The sequence below is a fragment of the Monocercomonoides exilis genome (genome assembly GCF_001643675.1).
Source record: "Monocercomonoides exilis strain PA203 chromosome Unknown scaffold59-495361, whole genome shotgun sequence".
Lineage (NCBI taxonomy): Eukaryota > Preaxostyla > Oxymonadida > Polymastigidae > Monocercomonoides > Monocercomonoides exilis.
This window is the reverse complement of record NW_027150604.1, coordinates 128,642-149,272: the sequence shown is the minus strand read 5'-3', so window position 1 is coordinate 149,272 and position 20,631 is coordinate 128,642. Positions and strand designations below refer to the sequence as shown.

General features: G+C 49.0%; 5 protein-coding genes across 5 annotated transcripts; 2 read left to right on the top strand and 3 right to left on the bottom strand.

Annotated features, from left to right (window-relative positions):
- Positions 1-389: 389 nt before the first annotated feature.
- Positions 390-1,133, top strand: MONOS_887 (uncharacterized protein; the record flags this gene model as incomplete). Its single annotated transcript, XM_067879317.1, has 5 exons — positions 390-398; positions 452-561; positions 779-891; positions 964-1,046; positions 1,098-1,133. The coding sequence occupies 5 exons, from the start codon at positions 390-392 to the stop codon at positions 1,131-1,133; spliced, it is 351 nt and encodes a 116-aa protein (XP_067719740.1).
- A 427-nt stretch (positions 1,134-1,560) lies between these two features.
- On the bottom strand, positions 1,561-14,105 carry MONOS_886 (uncharacterized protein). The gene has a single exon (XM_067879306.1). It carries the CDS (start codon positions 14,082-14,084, stop codon positions 1,944-1,946), a length of 12,141 nt encoding a protein of 4,046 aa, XP_067719739.1. The 5' UTR covers positions 14,085-14,105; the 3' UTR covers positions 1,561-1,943.
- Positions 14,106-15,793: 1,688 nt separating this feature from the next.
- On the top strand, positions 15,794-16,215 carry MONOS_8512 (uncharacterized protein; the record flags this gene model as incomplete). Its single annotated transcript, XM_067878929.1, has 2 exons — positions 15,794-15,846; positions 15,999-16,215. 2 exons carry the CDS (start codon positions 15,794-15,796, stop codon positions 16,213-16,215), a joined length of 270 nt encoding a protein of 89 aa, XP_067719738.1.
- Positions 16,216-16,364: 149 nt separating this feature from the next.
- MONOS_8513 (putative TPR repeat containing protein) lies at positions 16,365-19,717 on the bottom strand. The gene is made up of 2 exons (XM_067878930.1): positions 17,790-19,717; positions 16,365-17,639 (listed from the first exon to the last, which is right to left on the bottom strand). Exons 1-2 carry the CDS (start codon positions 19,663-19,665, stop codon positions 16,573-16,575), a joined length of 2,943 nt encoding a protein of 980 aa, XP_067719737.1. The 5' UTR covers positions 19,666-19,717; the 3' UTR covers positions 16,365-16,572.
- A 373-nt stretch (positions 19,718-20,090) lies between these two features.
- MONOS_8514 (uncharacterized protein) lies at positions 20,091-20,552 on the bottom strand (the record flags this gene model as incomplete). Its single annotated transcript, XM_067878931.1, has 2 exons — positions 20,091-20,335; positions 20,396-20,552. The coding sequence occupies 2 exons, from the start codon at positions 20,550-20,552 to the stop codon at positions 20,091-20,093; spliced, it is 402 nt and encodes a 133-aa protein (XP_067719736.1).
- Between the last annotated feature and the right edge of the window lie 79 nt (positions 20,553-20,631).

Sequence of the window (20,631 nt, the reverse complement as noted above, 5' to 3'; positions counted from 1 at the left end):
GAAGACTCTGATTGTTCTTTTTTATGCTTCCATTTATGAGCTATTCTAATAAAATCGGATAATTGCACCGCATCTTCAAGAACTATTGTGTTTCCAACTTTATGCACAAAAAGTGTAACAGATTGACTTGCGAAAGGCAGCAAAAATAGCTGCTTTATACTTTCTGATGATGAAAGGAAGTCAATTTCTCCATAATAACATGAGGAAACGTGGTTCTTTGTATCAAAATATCTTTTTAAGTTAATTTATAATATGCATTTAATATCATAACCTCATACGAATTATATTTTGACGTTTTATCATAATCCATCCGTTCATATTTAAAGTTGGGTTAGATCAAATGATTGTTGAGACAATTCACTCTTTTAGAAAACATATTTTTTCTTTTTATGATAAATGTTTGTTTTACACAAATGTTCTAAATGTGTAATCTTTCGTATTTTCAGTAAAGATTGTCGAGAAGAGAATGGATGAAAATCATTTAGATGATTCAATTACTCTAAATGATACATTTGATTGCGCAAAATGCATAGTAGAATGCACAAAACGACCCTTTTTCTCGTGTGAATTTATAGTTATTTGCTCAATTTCTTGAAATTTAATGAAGTGTTGAAGAATTTATTGTTCCAATAATTTTTCATTGTACAGCGTTGATGTGGCAATTAATATCTGTTGAATATCATCTTTTGAATTTATGTACGAAAGAAATGTTCGGATTGCAAACATGGGTGAAGTATCTGCATTGAATATTTAAGCAATATTTAAAAATCTTTTTCAGACGAATTGTAAGATCTGACAAGTTGTCAATGATTCAAGAAATCATATCTTGTATAGCGAATATAGTAATATGCATTATTGAGCAAACAGAAATTTTGGTTTCTTGTGTAAAAGGTATTCTAAACGGGAAATGCATTTTTTTTTCAATATAAAACTCTATAATCCTTATTATTACATCATTAAAAGCAAATGTCCGAGAGCAGCTTGCTTTGAAAAATGCAAAAACAAGATTTCTTGTTGAGGCCAAGCTGGACGAGCTTTTTGACAAAGTGTGTGTTTTGTTTGTTGATGTGAAGGTTTATGTTTGTTGTTTGGCAAAGCTGGAGGAAATGCGCCAATTTGAGGAAGGAACGTGAATGAGCACTGCTGAGAAGTGAGAGTCTCAAACCGTTGGGATGCGACAGATTCCGGCTCACAGCGATGAGAAAGAGCCAATTTAACTGGCTTGGGCATTTGAGATGAGATGGAATTTGAGTCTTCATCCATTGTGCTTTCTCGCCTTCAACAACAACTCACACATTTTCTGCCCAGTGACAGCGAGGCACAGGCACCAGCCCACCAGCCAATTCCGTCAGCTCCACAGAAGCAACCACATCCAGCTCTTCCTTCAGCTCGGAATTGTTTGGAAAGCGAATGGGAATGAATCTGGGGAATTGAGATTATTTTGTTTTGTCTCTTCCTCTTTCTCTCAGGTGGAACGACGAAGAGGGCAGCTCTGCATGGCTGCTGGTATGTGACATTTTTAAGTTCAAAGAATTGAGTTTATCTGTTTTCAACAATCACTTCATTTTTTGGATTCGAAAAAACACAAAAAAACAAGACAAACACAAAAGAAGATGAGCATCATGGGGAAGAGCAGAAAATGGCAAAGGTGAAGTGTCACAAAAACAAAAACGGTGGGGATAGAAGCGAACAAACAGAAAAAGATGCACAAACACTGATGCATTTTGTGCAACAACAACAACACAAACAAACAAACAAAAAGATAGAACAAAAAGGAAAATAAAGAACAAGAATCATAAATGGTATTTGGAAGGAACAAATTGGGTGTTTCGTTCCAATTCATCATTTGTTTCCCTGAATTCAACAACACTCATCCACCTTGTTGAAGCGAATCCTGCACGCCGATGAACAAGATATCGGGGGGGAAGGAGGAAAACAGTGTTCTACGAGATGAAAGTGGCCGAGATGGAGCTGCACGAGGCTGAGCCAGAGAGTTGCTGCTGTCTGTCGGAGCAGCAGGTGTAGTCGACTGCATCGGAGAGGGTGAGGATGGCAGCGCCAGGCGGGAAGTGCTGGATGAGCAGGCGCTTGAGACTGGTGAGGGTCTGTCTGTCGGCGGGGTTCACCGACAGGCAGGCCTTGACAAGCTCAGAGAAGGCAGACGAGCCGATGGGCTGCATGGGCGGCCTCTCTCCATTTTTGATTTTTTCTCCAGCGATTTCTGCCTCATAATCACCAAACGGGATCTGGAGCGTCAGGCACTCCCACAGCATCATCCCGACCGAGAATGCCACCGACTCCTTTGTTGCGCCCATCTTCTTGTTGATCAGCAGCTCTGGCGCCTTCCACCTCAGACACTCTTTTTTGAAACTATCTTCATCTTCAAAGGCAGATGAAGGTAGTGAGTCGTTGTCATCATTACTGGTTGAAGTCACAACAGTTGACGAAGAGATGGAAGACGAGTCTGAATCATCATCTGACAACAAGTCAGAATGCATCACAATGCAGATCACCATGTGCTCGGAGAATAGCACAAGGTGGGGACTCAGATTGGAAAGAGATGAGAGAGGGTTGTCCATTTCATCAAATGAATGGAGCGAAAGATTAGCCACCCAAAACAGAATCTGAGCAGCTGTCTGCTCCCTCTCCTTCAGAGTTCCTATTGCCATCTCCTTTGTCTTATTCTTTCCATGAAGCAACATGAACAGAGAATCCCTCAAGTCCACAATCAATTTCTCATGTGGGGATGAGCATGCCATTGCATCGACAAGATTTGACATCGATGAAGTAGTGGGGCACAGATCCTCCCCTCGAACAAATGTTGAATCTGTGTCTGAAGTGCCTGTGGTTGAAGTGGATGAAACGGATGGTGAGGGTGTTCGCTTTCTTGTTTCTTCATCATCTTCTTCCTTCTCCAGCATCCATTGAGGAATCTTGTCTGAGTCTCTCCCCAGAATGTATTCAGTCGATCCACTCTCACTCAATAAATGCTCCGATGACTCTGAGTGTCCCAAGCTTTTTTCATACACTCTCTTCTTTATCCTCTCTTCATTTTTCTTCTCAGCCTCCCTCTCAGCTCTTCGCCACTGATCCTCAGGCGACATCTCCATCGTCACCATCTCAAACGCCTTTGGATCCTTCTTCACTGTGTCTTCCACAATCACCTCCAATTCTTCTGTTCTTCTCTTTTGCTTTTTCCATCGGACAGTCAAAACAACAATGACTACAAGCAGTATTACACAAACAATGCACACAATAATTACTATTAAAGGCCATATGGACATTTCTTTGTTTCCACCTTCAACAATCCTTTCATTTCCAGTTCCCTTTGCTTCACTTGCATTCTTCAAAATGAATGGCTGTGTCAATGAAGGAGCATTTGAATTCCCAAACAAAATTGAAACACTCACTTCTATTTCACTTCCACAACCACTGATGAGATCTTTTGCCACACTTCCTTCTGCTTCTCTTTCTGACAAGAATCCATTTGAATCAAAATCATAATGTTCAATCTCTTTCTCATCTCCCTTCCTCTTCACAACTGAGAATGACAGATTGCATGGAACAAGAAGCATTCCTTTGAATGTCAGCTTCATTCTATTTGCCTCTTCTTTTGTTTCCACACTCTCCAACACAGGAATGAAGAATGATGAATCTCTCTCAGAAACAATCCCATCAAATGCACATCCATCATTCAACATCCACAATGATGAACCATCCTTCAATCCATCACCTCCTTTCAGACTCATCACATCCAGTGATCCTGAATCAGAGCAGATGATGTTTCTTCTCAGCGATGGATAGCCCTCGATGGATGGGTTGTTGCTCATGAACTCGCACTTGGCGACAGTCGCACTTCCGTTGCTCAAGGAGAGTGCGCCAGCTGGGCTGTTGGCGAAAGCTGTGTCCTTCACGGCAGCTGAGCCGCGCTGCAGGTGCAGCATCGATCCGTTCCAGCTGCACACCTCGTGAAAGGTGTTGCCTGGGGGGAGTCTGTGTGTGGCGTGGCTGAGCCCGTCGAACAGGCAGCAGTCGATTGCTGCGTTTGCGGAGTCCAGCACACGCACAGACATGCCTGTTGGAGAGGGGCTGGAGCAGCCAGCGAAGGTGCAGTTGGCCACGCAGAGGCTGTTGCAGCGGGAGAGGCACAGGGCAGCAGCACCAGCAGCATGAGCAGAGGATGTGTTGGGAGAGTCAGCCATCATCTGTGTGAAGCGGGAGGAGGCGATGGTGACTTCTGCGCTGTCGGCAGCAATGGCGCAGCTCTGGCACACAACATCAGCAGCACAGACCTCGTGCAGAACGAGGGATCCGCCAGCAGCTGCAGCGATTGCATGGCAGGCGAGGTTGCACACAGCCACCTGGCGGAGTGTGCAAGCAGCCGACTCCACTGAGAGGAAGGTGTGGATGCGGGGAGGGGGTGTCTGGGCAGGCGCACCGACATTGCATCTGGTGAGGGTGAGTGTGCCTGTGCGGATGTGGAGCAGGGCCGGGTGGGTGATGGGAGGCGAGGGCGGGAGGATGAAGGAGATGCACTCGATGGCCACAGCAGAGACAGCCTCGATGAGGCAGTCGCGTGTCTGCACCAGCTCGCCCTCGAACAGGATGTCTGCACTCAGCCTGTCGAGCGCACACACACTCAGCTCCTCCAGCACAGCCTCTCCGTTCACCACGCCCTGGCCGTCGACAGCGAGCATGCGGAAGAGGTCGCCGTACACATGGGCCAGGGCGCACCCCACTGTGCGGCAGGGCAGCTTTGGGGTGCCGCACTGGCGGGAGTCTTCGCCGGGGCTGGGCTGCGCGGAGGCCACGACAACGGTGCTGAGCTGGAGCACGGTGATGAAGTCCATGAGGTCGATGGGGTCGGGGGCGAGGGAGTCGGCGCCGAAGATGGCGTTGACGGGGTTGTATTTGTCGGGCTGGAGGTCGAAGCGGAACTGGGTGTCGTTGATCTGGGAGGGGATGTTGCGGCACTGGACGAAGATGTCTCTGCCGCGCCAGGCGGTGTTGGCGTCGAAGGCGCACTTTGCGAAGAGGAAGTCGAGGGAGCCGAAGAGGTCGGAGGCGAGGCACACGCCGCCGCCTCTGCCGGTGCGGGTGGAGCAGGCACACTGCACGACGCGGCACTGGGACATCCGCATGTGCCCCTCGCCGCTCAGCCAGCACAGCCACGCCCCGCCCCACTCCGACGTGCCAGCCCTGCACGACTCGAGCACTGTGCTGTTCATCTCGGCCGCAACAGCACTGCCCGGCTCGGCCGACACGCAGCAGGGCCCGTCGTCTTCCCGTGTGACTGTGTCGAAGGTGGAGTTTGTGCAGACAAAGCGCGCCTCTCCGTTCGTCCTTGCGGCCGAGCCGCTGGCAAAGCAGAACACACACCCCGAGGCGATCCTCGCGGAGCGCACTGCTGCGCCAGCCACGAGGCATCCGCAGCTCCCTTCCAGCCGGAACACGGGCAGCACCACACACACATCGCTCATCTCGAGGTTGTCGGCTGTGGCAGTGCCGCCCCGGCACACCACAAAGGAATAGTCGCCTGGCTGGTGGGAGGTTGCGTTGGAGCAGAAGGCGCAGCGGGTGAGCACGAGGTCTCCGCCCTCGCTCAGGATCACCGCCTGCAGCGCGTTTGCGAAGGAGGCAGAGGTGCAGATGGCGATGGAGTCGAGGCGGAGCTGCCTGGTGTTTGTGAACAGCGGGGCAGCGCGGGTGTCTGTGGTGCTGCGGGCGTTGAGTGCCGGGCGAGGGCTGCCCTCAGACAGGGCAGGGGCAGACTGGACGGTGAAGGAGGACAGGTCGAAGGGGTCCTGCACGAGCGTGTGGCCGTCGATGAAGATGGTCTTGTGTGCTGCTGCGCTGTCCACCTGCTGCATCCCTTTCCAGAAGCTCTCGCAGGGATCGGCTTCGCTCCCGCACCTCTTCACGTCGGATCCAGCAGCCGACAGATAGATGGCGTCGGCCTGATACGGTAGGAGGAAGCGGAAGAGATCAGTGGCGGGGTGGGCTGTGTCGCTGCCGACAAACGCGTTTGGGTCGCTGGCGAAGGGGGAGCAGTCGAAGGCGAAGGCGGAGTTGGTCACGGTGGCATTGAGGTCGAGGCTGGCAACGAAGACATGCCTCCCGACTGGCGCTGCGTTCTGCGTGAATGATGTTGCCAGGCCAAGCACAAAGGGGTTGGGTGTGTGTGAGGAGGTGCAGTCGAGGAAGAGGGCGCCACCTCTTCCGCTGTGTGGGGAGCAGGAGCAGAGGGCGAAGGAGGTGTTGGCAGTGGCGAGTGTGTGCTCTGCAGCGAGAACCGCCTTGAGTGCGCCTCCGTCTGCAGAGGCCGGGGCAGATATGCTGGCGAAGGAGGAGTGGGCGATGGTGGAGGTGCACATGAGCAGGAGCGGAGCGTCGGGAAAGGCGAGAGACTGGACAACACACCGGGCGAGGTGCACAGACTGGCCGGCTGCACTGAGGAGCAGATAGCTGAGGGAGCGAGCAGAGGCAGAAGAGAATGTGATGTTGGTGAGGAAGAGCTCGCCATGAGGCGCAGAGGAGGAGAGGAAGACAGATTGGCCAGAGGAGAAGGCAGAGGGAAGGTCGAAGAGGATGCGGAGGAAGGCAGTCTTTGCAGCTGTGGCGAGGACAGCGGAGGCAGGAGAGGCAGCGGAAGAAGAGACGGCTGAGCGGACAGAGATGGTGCAGGATGAGGCGTCGTCGGACGACTGCACCAGGAAGCCTGAGACATCCAGGGCATCCTGCACAAAGGTGGAGTTGGCGACGAGCATTGTCCTGCTGGGCAGGGATGCATCGGCATTTGCGTGGCCTCTCCAGAACGAAAAGCAAGGGTGCTGGCGTGTCCCGCACCCGAGCACATCGTATCCCTGGTCAGACACAACGACTTCGCCAGCCTTCCGCACCCTCAGAAACAGCTGCAGCTCCACCGGCACATCGCCAAACCTGTGTGTGTCTGTGCCTTCCATCTCTGCCTCTCCCTCTGCTCCGTCTCCAGCAAGAGACACAAACCGCGCAGCCTTCACGCTCTCGTTCAGGTCTGTGCACATCAGGAACACATCTCTCCCGCACAGGGCTGCATTGGCTGAGAAGGTCAGGTCAGCCAGCTGGAAGTTGTTGTTGTTGTTGTTGTTGTTGGGCTGGTCAAGCAGGTGCAAGAAGATGCCACCGCCTCTGCCACTCGAGGCAGGGACGCTGCACGCCTTGATGGAGGAGTTGTGGATGCCCAATTCTCCCTCGCCATCCATCTGGCACCACACACACCCGCCATCCCCCGCTGCCGAGCTGCACTGCTCGAACTCGCATCCGTCTGCGATCTCCACCTTGGCAGAGCAGCTGGCCTTGAGGAAGTGCCCGTCTGTGCTTGGGGTTGTGTGCACCCTCAGCCCCTTCAGAGACAGCGCTGCACCCGCACCTCCAGCAACCAGCCCTCCTCCGCTGCCTGAGACAGACGTGATGTTGCACCCCTCCATGGTGAGACTCCCGCTGCCCATGTGTGCAATCCGGCTTCCTCCCGCAAAGGCGAGGTGGGAGAAGGCAACGGAGTCGAAGAGGATGGTGCCTCCCTCGCCTGACGCCACAGTCATGGATGTGGATGCCTCTGCTCCGTCTTCTGCTCCGTCCTGCGTGCCGAACAGACAGTCGACCACCGAAAAGCGGCCAGTGGCAGCAGTGATGAGGGGAGGCACAGACAGGCCAGATTGGAGAGGGGAGCATGGAAGAAGGAGCACGAGCTGGGAAAGGGTGAAGGAGGTTGCAGCTGTTCCCGCGGTGAGGGAAAAGCACCCGCCTGGCTGGATGGTGAGGTGGGAGCGTGCGCCGCGCTCTCCTTCGATGGTGAGCGAGAGTGTGTCGCGGTCGATGCTGCTGGCGAGGGTGTTTGGGTTGGTGAGGTGGACGATGGTTCTGTTGCCGCTCAGCGCAGCCACACCCACGGGGATGGTGGCGCAGGGATACACCTTGCTGCCGCACTGCGGGAAGGGGTCTGTGCCGCTCTGCACATACACGATCTCGTCGGAGGGGGGGAAGAGGTAGAAGAGGATGGACACGTTGGCGCCCTGGGGCGCAGAGTCGTCGTGGACCCACTTGGTGGTGGCGGGGTCTGTGTCGGCGGCAGAGCCTTCCCAGTAGATGGCGTGGAGGGCAGCGTGCGGGGCGGGGCACACGAGATACACGTCTTTGCCGAGCCAGGCGTCGTTGGCTGCAAAGGCGATGCCCTTCATGGAGTACCGCACATCGGCCACCGCAAAGCGCAGGAACAGCCCTCCTCCGCACCCTGCCAGCCCGTCGACTGTGCACTCGCTTGCAGTGCTCTTCTCGAACACCCACTCTCCGCCTTTCTTCACCTCGGCCACAACCCCGCCGCCGCGCGTGCTGCCGCTCTCGATGCAGCTGCACCTCTCCATGGTGCAGTTGGCGAAGCTGAACTTCCTTCCCCCGCTCACAGCCCCGACCACCAGCCCTCCGCTTCCACGCAGCCTGGTGATGTTGGCGAAGGAGGTGTTCTTCAGCGCCAAGGTGGTGGTGAGCGGGGAGCAGATGACCTCGCTCGAGTCCATGGTGGCATCGGCGATGGTCGAGTTCTCCACGCGCAGAGAGGCGCCGGATGCTGCGCGGATCAGCCCGTTGGGCGCGTTTGTGGTGGTGCTGCGCAGGTGCAGCTCGACAAACGAGCCAGCAGCACTGCTGCCTTCGAGGAGGAATGCGGGGGACGCAGCAAAGGCTGTGCTGTGCATGGCGAACTGGCAGAGGAGCACTGTGCCACTGGAGGCGACAGCGAAGGAGTACTGGAGGGGAGAGGGCGGGGCAGCTGTGGTGCATGCGGTGAAGGTGAGTGTGGCTGCGCTGCACCAGAACAGGGCTGCTCGGGGGCGGGGCGCAAAGGAGGAAGGCAGGCCAAAGCACATCCCCGAGAGGCCGACTTCGATCCCTGTTTCGACCAAGGCCTCGCCCTCTCCTTCGCCATCAGCCCTGATGTCGATCTGTGTGCCCGCAGCAGCAGAGTCGACGGCGAGTGGCTGCGAGCAGAGGCAGAGGGTGTCTCTGAAGGAGAAAGGGGGCTGGAGGCGGAGGGCAGCGAGGGACTGGCCAAAGCGGGAGGAGGCAGCATACGGGATGGTCTGGCAGGGATAGTCGGGATATCCGCAGAGGGATGCATCCACGCCGTCCTCGCCCCCCACAACGCAGGGCCGAGCGAAGGAGCGCAGCAGGAGCACCAGCGGGAGCACAAGGGATGCACTTGCCCTGTCGATGCCGCTCAGCTCGTCCAGGTCTGGCGCCTCATCCACGCCGATCGCGAAGGTGAAGTTCATGGAGGTGCGGGTGACGAGCTGGGAGAGAGAGTCGGCACAGACAAACAGGTTCTTGCCCTTCCACGCACTGCACTGGTCGAACGATGTGTTGCTCAGCTGGAAGCCAGATGCTGCTCCAGCGCAGTCGAGGAACACCCCTCCGCCAACTCCCTTCGCGAGTGTGCCCTCGCTGGAAACACTGCACAGGGTGAAGGAGGTGTTGCTGATCTCGACTGTTGCTCCGCCAGCAGCACTGCACAGCAGCCCTCCACCCGCTCCATCGCTTGCAGCTGCACTGCATCCACACACGGTGCTGTTGGCGATGCAGAGCCTTGCTGACGGCCCTTGGCACTCCGCAGCAGCCCAGGATCCGTTGCCTTGGGAGTGAGACACACCCGCCACCGAGCAGCCTGCCAGGCTCACAGATCCCGACGAGCGGATCACAACCAGGGGTGGCAAGCACGAGACAGCGGTTGCAGATGAGTCTGTGCCGATGGCCAGCTGGCTCGCACTGAAGGACCCTTCCTCGACGAGGATGAGCGAATAGGCCAGCATGCTCCCCTCTCTCAGCTCGAACGAGCAGGCGGAGATGCACAGCGCACGGGATGAGGAGCAAAAGAAGGCTCTTGGCTGGCGCAGGGCAGCAGGGATGCAGAGGGCGAGGGAGTGGAGGGTGAGGGTGATGGCCGAGGCGAGGAAGGCGTCTTGCTCGGCTGGGGCGAGATCAAACACAGAGAGCCGGGCAGCCTGGGCTGCTCCTTGCATGGTGAGGGATGGCAGCGGCTGCGGGGCAGCAGGGGCAGCAGCTGGAAGGAGGTTGAGTGCCTTGGTGATTGTGGAGCCTGAGGCGATGGTGATTGTGGAAGGGCGCTGGGGGAGGGGCGCGAACCGGGTGGAGACAATGTGGTCGACAGTCCTGCACGGCGCCTCGCTGAACCCGCACCGGCTGAAGTCGCCTCCGCCAGCCCCGTCCACAAAGCCGTCGGCTGTGAAGTTGGTCCAGAGATACACCACCAGCGGGATGCAGAACGAGCTGTCTGTGGCGCACCTCTCGAACCCAGCCAGCTTGGCCAGATCAGCCTCCTCCCTGTGTGCGCCGAGCGAGTGCTCGTTGATCAGCGCCAGCAGGTCGTATCCACAGACAAACAGGCTGGACCCTTTCTCGGCAGTGCAGCTGGCGAACACCACATCCCCCACCACAAAGTCGGTTGCACCCTCCTCTGCATCCACATACACCCCTCCTCCACACCCGTGCTCCCCCTCTGCGCTCTTCAATGCTGAACACGTGTCAAACCCTGCAACTCTACCATCACCATCATCACCACCAGCATCAGCATCAGTCGAGCCTTCCACAGAGAAGTGGCTTCCAGACTTCATCTCGACCCAGATCCCTCCGCCATTTGCGCCTCTGCTGCAGCACTCGCTCAGAGTGCACCCAGCAACAGCCAGGCTCGATCCGTCTGCCAGTGTGCACTCGATGCATCCGCCATTCCGGCTGGCTCTGTCGAAGTTGGCGAAGGTGCTATTTTGGAGGAGTATTGCCTTTGCAGAGGCAGAGCTGAGCAGTGGGCATGCGAGGGGTGCTGTGGGCGAGGACACTGTGGAGTTCCACACCCGCAAGGAGCCGCCATTTGCAACCTCGAGCAGCCCGCACTCGGCAGTTGTGCTGACAGACTCGACACTCAGCTTGCCAATGTCGCCCTCTGCCCCAGCACCTGCAACAGACATCAGTGGCTGGCCAGCCAGCGCCATTGCTGAGCACACAAGGTTTGTGGCTTCGATCTTCCCGTCTGTCACAGCAAGAGGCACAAACGCCACCGAGTGAACCCCACCAGCTGTTTTGATTCCGCACGAAGTCAGTGTCAGTGTGGCACCCTTGCAGCACAGGAGGTGTGTTGTGGACTGCGAAAGGGTCTGTGGCAGAGCAAAGACCACGTTGATGAGCTGTGCAGGGCGTGTGGTTGTGATGAGCGCAGGATGGGAAGGGGGTGCAGAGGGTGCAACACCAACCTCGTCTCCTTTTTCCTCGCACTGGATGCTCCACTCGTTGCCGCCCAGCTCGATCTCCTCTCTCCACACAAACCCCGTGTGCAGGATGATGCTTCTTTTGCTGCCAGAAAACCACAGGCCAGCTGCCTTTCCGATGGACACACAGGGGTGCTCGGCAAACCCGCAGGCGCTGAAGTCTCTCCCCTTGGCTCCGCCAACAAACGCTGGGGGTGAAAACACCTTCAGAAAGGGTGCCAGCGGGAGTGGGTCTTCTCGATGCCCGTCTTCGAATCCCATCAGATCCTCGTCGCTCATCCCGCTCCTGCTGAAGCCCATCGAGGAGGTGCTCACAACCACCCGCAGCACAGGCGCCTCCACAAACACATTGTTCCCCTTCCACGCTGCACACCCCGAGAAGCCCATCTCCTTCAGCACCATCGCACATCCTCCACCTTCAGCCGAAACAAACACCCCACCTCCCTTCCCCTTTGCCTCCTGCCCGTTCGGAGCAGTGCAGCCCTCAAACGACACTGCTGACACAGCTCCCATCTGCAATCTGCCTCCACTCCTCAGCCTCGCCCAAACACCCCCACCATCCCCCTTCGAGCATGTGCACCCACTCAGCGACACGTTGTTCATCTCCACAGCCCCGCCATCCTCGATGTCACACTCTGCTCCAGCACCGCTCCCCACACCCCGTTGCACCGCTGATATTGTGATGTTGGTGAGTGCCAGCTCGGCTGTGACTGCTGCGCGGATGAGAGGCGCCTCCGAGAGTGTGATTGTGTTTATCTCGCAGTTCTCGACAGCCAATGCCCCTCCATCCATGGTGATGAGGGGTGCTCCAAACACATTGTTCTGTGCTGTGTCTGCAGTGATGAGGCAGTTTTTGATCCATGCAGCTGCTGTGCTCGAGACAGAAAACAGGGGGTGGGAGGCAGGCTGTGCTGATGGAGAGCCGTGGACAACAGTGAAGGAGACAAATGTCAGCTGTCCGCTGGTGAGGGAGACGAAAGAGCGAGTGGTGGCTTTTGGCAGGATGGTTGTGGAGCTCTTGTGGCCAGCAACTTGGAGCACCAGCGAGTCGACAGCTGCCTCTGCCTCGGGATAAGTGCCAGGAGCAAAAGTGATGGAGACCGGGTGGGCAGACCTATTGATGAGGGTGAGCGAGAAGCCGAGTGTGCTGCAGGGAAAGAGTGTGATGCCGCAGAGCGGGGTGTCTGAGCCGTTGTGCTTGCTGACAAATGCCTGGGAGAGGAGCCTGTTCATCAGGTGGCTGCGGTCGCTGCCAGCCACAAACAATCTGTTTGGTGCTGTGGTTGATGTTCGACACTCCACAATGTTGCTTTCCACAAGAACCGTGCTCCACTCCTGTGATGCATAGATGTCAGCCCCAGTGCTGCTGGCCTGATTCCCATCAAAGAAGCAGAAGGAGAGCTTTGTGATAAGATAACTATATTCTCGAGTTGAGAAACTCATTGCACCACCAACACTGTTTTCCGATGAGCACGATCTGAACAGACACTCTGAAAACACCATGCCAAACGTATTTGAACACCATATCCCTCCTCCAGTTTCATTGTTATCTGGTGTAATTACTTTGCCTGACGTTATGATGTTGTTCGAAAATGAACTTCCATTTCTAATTTCTGTTGCTTCAACTGTTCCTCCTGCCCAATGTGCTGCACTGTTTGTTGTGTTGCATTGATTGACGTTCAGTTGATTAATAAAGCTTAACCTTAATGTTCCAGCCCATTCATTCGCCGAACAATTTGAAAATACACAGGTTCCAACGGTAACTTTTGATGAATAGATAATGTTACACGCACCACCAGCTGTTTTTGCTTGGCAGTCATCGAATTCACTGTTTTGAATTGAGCATGTTCCCGTTGATTGATGGTAAATTGCTCCACCATATTGTGAACCTTCATTATTATGAAAAGCACATTCATTGACATCGGTTGTGGCTGAGCCAGAATGTTCAATTCGTTGGCAGGCAGTTCTGGTGGAGCGACAAAACGAGGAGTTCCAAGCCGTGAAGCTGCCTTTGCAAACACTCATCCCCCACACAATCCCACCATCATATCCATTCTCCACACGATCCATCAAGCAGCTGTCAATCAGTGTGTGCTGCTCCTCTGTCATCCCTCCATCTCTTTTGGCATCAGCACATGAAGCATGTGGTTGTGTGACATTGATGAACACGGTGCTTGCCAAATGGATGGCTGGCACGTGGATTGGAGAAAGAAACGGTTCAGCACCAATACACACTGAAGCAATGAGCGATGACTCCACAGCCACTCTCCCGCTGTTGTGCTGCACAGTGTGTGTGAGTGGATGTGAAGATATCAGAGGCTGTGCTGCACTGTGTGCGAAAGGAAATGAGAGGGTGATGTTTGTCAGCACAAGTGCTGCTCGGGATGCATAGAACATGCTTTTTGTGCTGCTTCTGTCCAGCTTCAGCGCACACTCAACCACCCTCACACTTGACGAGTCTGTGCAAACAACTCCCCGCTTGCCTGAAACCTGCACAATGCTCAACCACTTCAGCTCAGCTGATGAATTGACCATCACAAACTCTGCTGCAACTGTGTGTTTTGTGTTCGGTTGAAAGTGGGAATATGAGGGATGTGAACAAGGGAAAGCGTGCATTATGGAGTTTGCAATTTGGCTATCACCAATCAAGTCAAATTCAACGGTCTTATGGTTTTCACATTCTGAATCTTCATTTGTGTGTGTGGAAACATGTGTGCTGATTGTTGCAAAAGCAGAAAAGAACAGCAGAATTGTCTTAACGCAACAATAGGGCATTAGCAAAACAAAACTGAAAAAGAACAAAAATAATTTTGCTCCTAAAAAATATTGATAATGTGAGTATCAACTGACGTATAAAAAATATTTTGAAATCATCTCAATAAAAAATTCCCTCTTATTAATATTGTTTTTATAATAAGAAAAAAAGATTAATTATATGTTGTGAAATTTTGAATCAACATGCCTTCATGTTTGAAAATCTGTTTCTTTTTCTTTTCTTCTGTTTTGAAAAGAAATCTTTTTGATTTTTCAATTTTTTCAACTGGATTTATCAAGTTGATTGCAACACATTTAGGCTGAATTGAAAAAGTATGTTCATTTTGAAATGTTGTTATTTATAAATATGATTGTTTGTTCATTGACGTCAAGTGCATAGTTTTTCACAAATACTTTTAAAAGGTTTTAATGATCAACTGAAATCAACTGTATTTGACTCGAACAATATTTGTCAAAATAAAATTTGTTAAAGTTTTATTGTGATTATCAGTTAATTTCTCATTTATAGTTAGTGTTAATAATGGTGGACGCATTCAATAACTTTGGACAGTTGCATTATCTCAACAACTATTGATAGTTGCATTTCGACAATATGCGCAATAATTTTCTCATTGAATACTAACTTATTTGAATCGTTTGCTTAACTTATCCAACACAATGAAATAAAATAAAAATAATTTTCCATTTTCGGATAAACTCGGAGAATCTCATTTCTCCGAGTTTCTCCGAATATTTAAATAGTTTCTTTCTTTGTTCTTGGTAGCAAGTTGTTTCATTTTTGTATGACTCACAAGTTTGTATTCAATGAGAGAATAATTGGGCTTATTGTCGAAATGCAACTATCAATAGTTGTTGAGATAATGCAACTGTCCACAGTTATTGAATGTGTCCACCATTATTAACACTGTAAATGGAAACAATACAGCACAATTCAAAACCTATATTTTCCAGTATTTATCACTTATTGTTCATTTTCAAAAAAAATTTATCATTTCAAACCTCCGGGAATTTAAGAAATATTATAACTAAAAAATTTGGGAAAATATCAACTTTTTTATGAGATGTATCAATTTTGTTCACATTGATGTTTCTCCTTCCAGATCGCAAATCAAAAAAATTTTCAAAAAAACAAAATTATTCCAAGACAATGAAGCGACATGGAATTGGATAATGAGGATTAAGCCATTCGCAGTGAACATAAGATGCCCAAAGAGAAGGAAATTTTTTTCCATTGAAGCTAGAGACAATTGCAGAAATTACATGTATTTCAGATGCTGGAGATAGTGCTCATTCATAAATGTTCCTCCTTGGAAATATTCAGAAATGCCTACGGAGGAAAAAATGATGATATTTTTGTGTTTCTGGAAAATATAGAAATATCTCAGAAAGTTTGCTAATTGATGAAACAAGACAAACTGTTGTGTGTTTTCGTTCCATTGGAAGAGCACGCATGATTGATTGCTGTTCAACATCTTTTGAAAAGCTTTGTGATCCTGGAATAACAATCGAAACAGATGAAGCAATTCTACGAAAAAGAAAGTTGAGAAAAGGAAGAAGAAAGAAACAGATATGGTTATTTGGAATGACAGAAAGAAAACATGATAGAAAGAAAGGGAAATGTTTGATTGTGAGAGTGAAAAACAGAAAAAAAGAGACAAAAATACGAATAATCGAAGATATCACAATTCCAGGATCAACTATTTACTCAGATGAGTGGAAAGCCGACAGCTCTTTATCATCCTTTGGTTATGATCATTGCGCTGTTTGTCACAAATACATTTTTGTGGATCCAGAAAGTGGCATTTGAACAAATTTGATTGAAAGCACTTGGTCAAGTTTTTCTAAATCTCTTTCAAAAAATTGTATTAAAGAAAATCTCATTGATGACTTTGTGACTCGCTTTGTTGAAAAAAGATCAGAGACACTTGAATTTGAAGACTTCGTTCAAAAATTGCTTGTTCATAAGCTCGTTAATAATGAAAAAGTTATTGATGAAACCGAAAAAGATGAAACCGAAGAATCTGACGATAGTGACGAACAGGTTTCAAACGAAAATGATGAAGAAACTGAAGATGAATCTGATTCTTTGGGAGCTGGCGATGGAGCGGATGCATCCAAGTTTGAATTGTGATAAATATCTATTTTTCATTAACATTTTGGACCTAAATAATGAAAAATTCCACAATAAATTCTGTTTTTTTATTTTTTCAAAGCCTGGAGTTGGCATTTGCCGAAATAGTTATTAAACAACACAATAAAGCATAAAGAACACAAATAAGATGGATTTGGGTTGTGGTGTATTGTTTCCTTCTGCACAACACATGTGATAATCATGTGATTTTTTTCAATTATGAATTAATTTTCTTTTTTCATTCATAAAATTCAAATGTTAAGTTATTTTTGAAAAATAATAATTATAAAAAAAATGTTTTAAGTACTGTCAAATTGCTGAAATAGAAATTAAAAAAGCAAATTTATTGAAAAAAAATCATGTTTGCTCTGTTGTTTTAACCATGTGCATCAGCTCAATTCCGTGCAATGTACGCACTCGCTGAAGATTAAGCGGGTCTTGGGAGGCACGTGCAAGAGCAATGGCTGCATTTCTTTGAGTGTGTCCGCTTCTTGTCTGCATCGAATGAACAAGAGACTCGAGGCATCCAGACTCTCTGAGAATAGAATAACTTTCCTTTTCTTTCGCGCACTCAGCCAGGGCAACAGCAGCATTTCCTGCTTCGTCGTCTTTTCCTTCACGAACAACTTGTGAAAGGCGACTAAAAGCGGTGGGGAAACGAATGAGCGGTAATATTCCAGCCTGAACATGTCGCGTAAAGAGAGCAATGATGTGTGCCGAATGGGCTCTTGTTGGCGGTGGTGAAGTCAATCCATGCAAAAGAACTGGAAGAAGAGCAACTGGCATTTCCTCAGCGACTGGCGGATGCCCAGCAAGCCGTGCAAGCAGGGCAAGAGCAGAAGAAGAGACGGCATATGGAAGAATTGTTGGGACAAACGCTGTACCTGCTGCTGAGCCAGGGGAAGAGGTGGAGTTGGGCTGTGCCGTGTTTGGTGCAGGATGTATTTGAGGAATGAATGTGGGTGACACAAGAGCCGGCATCATTGCATTCAGGATGCCCAGCTGATGAAGCTTCGGAAGTGACGACTGGAGGAGCGCTGTATTTCCGAGAGCAGCCATAATGTTGCAGATTGACGTTGACCGTTCAGCAAACTCGCCTTGTTCAGCAGCATTCATCAGCTGCCAAATGGAAAAGCCTCCATCAGCAGCAGCCACCACGCGCTCTTCTTTGTGTGTGGAGGTGTCGCGCCAACCGCATCTGTCCATCTCTTCCTCCCAACAGCTTGGCACTGCTGCTGAGACGTGTGTCCACACAAGTCCTGTTGTAGACGCCCTGTGCTCAAACGCAGCACAAGTGGACGCAACCAAAAGAGTGCCTGCTCCTGTCTGAGAGCCGCCATAGGCTGAAGACGCAGACGACGGACGAGGAGGAACTGAGGCTCCACCTCCAACAGAAGCATGCCGAATTCCAGGTGATGGTCGTCCTGCAAACATAAATGTTTGATATGTGATTTGATTTATTCATCATTCAATTATTGATTCACACACAAAACAATTGTAAGAGTTATAATAATAATAATACATGTTGAATAAGAATATGAATTATGTTAAACAAAGAAAAGATAAATGCAAACTGTCTGCCCCTTTTCCTTGATTAGAGCCAGGGGTGCCATACACAGAAGAGAGAGCGTCGATGTGAGAGGCAACTGCAGACGAGGCAGGGTGTGATCGTATTTGCACTCCGCGTGGCGTGACAGAGCCAGTAGGCCCAGAACCGAAGCCCATGGAGTTTGGTGATGGAGAAGAAAACGAACCAGACGAAGAAGATGCATTTGAAAACGACGAAGTCGAAGAAGGGAGCTGAGAAGGAGAGAAATTTGAAGGTGTTGAAGTGGAGAAGGGATTCATCATTGCGTTTTCTTTGACGAATGAGATGATTGACATGAGCTGATTGAGACCATTAGACAAAAACGAAAGCATCGAAGGAGCAATTCGAAGAATCTCAGGGCGGAACTGGGGATCTTTTGAAAGATGGAGGAAAAGAGATGAAGTGAGAAGTGAAAGAATGAAAGAGCGTGACTGCAGAAGAGGTGCTAAAATAGTGACAATTGAAGGAGAAGGTTGCTGTGATGTTGTTGTGAGTGATGTGGAATTAGCAGAGGAAGTGGTCGTGGAGGATGCATTTGAAGATGAGTCGCTGTCAGAGCTTGTGGATGTTGCTGATTTGAGAGATGGAGAAGAAGAAGAGTCTGCCTTGACACAGTTGAGAAAAGCGAGTGAAAAGTTTGAATCAGCAGAAAGAGAAACAAGCGCAGAAAGAGCGAAAGGAACAGCAGCAAAAGAGAAAGTTGGAGAGCCATACATATTGACAGGGCATCGAAACAAAAAGGACAGTTGCGATTGAGAGGCAGATGAAAGAGGCTGAGAAGAAGAAGAAGATGATGATGATCCCGACGCTGAAGCAGAAGATGAAGAGAGGAAGGAATGCATTGCTGATGAAGTGTGAGATGCTGAAGAGTATTGATTTGAAAATAAAGAAGACTGAAACGTACTGACAGGAGAAGGCGAAGAAGTTGCTGGAAAAGCTCCTGCTTTTTTGTCAATTTCGCCACAAAGAGTTGGCGTGTTGCGTCGAACGAGGCATAAAAGAGATTGAACAAGTTGAAGTGACATTTGCATTGACAATTGTTGACGAAACGCTTCCTTTGAACAGCACACATTCATTAAACGAGCACATGCAACAATTTGATCCCCATCTCCTTCAACTGTGCACCGTTCTTTCCTCAAAATATTCAACAATGACTGAAAATTCATAACTGTAGCCACTTGAGCTGCTGACGAAGCATCTTGGGCAGCCGCTGTTAATGTAGTTAAAGATCCAAAGGGGCACTTATCGAAGCACCTTTGAAGCGTTTGCAAACCATTTATAGCTCTAAAAAATATTCTGTTTTTATCAGTTGAAAGAAGATCACAGGCTGCCCAAAGTCCACGCCGAAGATGCTTTCCGCTCATTTGCGGTAGCTCTTCTTGTAATTCACGTAAAATCTTTGTTTCTGGAGTTTCATTTACAAGTAGTTGCTTTACGGTTTCCTCTTCTTGCTGCTGATTTGCTATTTCTTGTTCAACTGTTCTCAACAGTCGCTGAATTTCCATATTATTCGGAGCTTGCTTTGAAGCTTGCTTCAAATCATCAAGGGCAAATTGAGGCTTATGCTTTCCACGCCATGCCATTGCTCGTCGGACAAGTGCTTTCACGTTTGTTCTATCAAGGAATAAAGCATCTGTACAATCTCGAACAGCATTTGTAAATTTATGCAATTTTATTTCTGCAAGCGCACGATTCACCAAAAGTGGAATTGAATGAGAATCGAGATTGAGTCCTTCTGAATACACTTCAACTGCTTTTTCAAAATTTTGTTGTCTATATAAATCATTTCCTCTTTCCCTGCATTCAGAAATTTGTTGTGCAAGTTCTGGCTGCTGCTCTGTGATTGCACCTTGTTCTGTCATCTCTCAAAAGAAGAACGATGTAACCAGAACAAAAAAATTAAACTCTGTTTTTCAAGAACAAATTATTTTGTGATCACTGAAAGAAAATATTCTTTTGTGAGAAAACGTTTTGATTCCGAAAAAACGATTTTGCATGATATTTATTGTTGTGCACTTATTAATCAATCATTTCTATTTCTGCTGAAAGATTTTTTGTGGGAAAAACTGTCTTTTAAAAACTTCTTTTTTGGAAAAATTCAAAAATGTTTTAGCATCATTCTTGTTTTCAAATAAAAAAAATTTTTTGACATTGGGATTCACGGAACATATGCCTAACTGGTTTTAATAAATGAGAGCAAAACTGTGATATTAATAAAAACATACTTTCCATCATCAACGAAAAACACAACGAGTAATCTAACAGAAAACATTAACAGATAAAATACTCATTCAACCCCAAATGCAGCGTTGGGAGTTGAATCCATTTGAGAATCAGCAACAAGATCCAGAGATTTTCCTGAGGAGCAGCAAGAACATGAATGCTTTTTCATTTTCCGTGGAATACCGGTATGAAGTGAGACTTGATTATTACGATTATCAATACCATATTCTTTCAGAGCTTTTTCATCAAATCGAAGATATCTTCCTTCAAATGAAAATAATAATTGAGAACATGTAGGAACAAAATATTCTGAACAAGATTTGTTGGAACATATGCTATTTTAAAAAATTTGAAATTATAAAAACATACCAGAAAAATGCCCAAGATATGACGCAATTGCCATCTTTAAATCAAGAAGTGTTGCGTTGCAAGGCAGAGTTATATCAGCAATTTTCTTTAAATGAATCACATTCACTTTCATTAATAAATCATCTTCATTCCCTTGAGATGGATTTGATGTTTCCATCGAAAAGCTCAAAATAATACCGATATGCAACAACTTGAAGTGAAAATAAAAGATGATAAAACAAAAGAAAAAGTCGAAA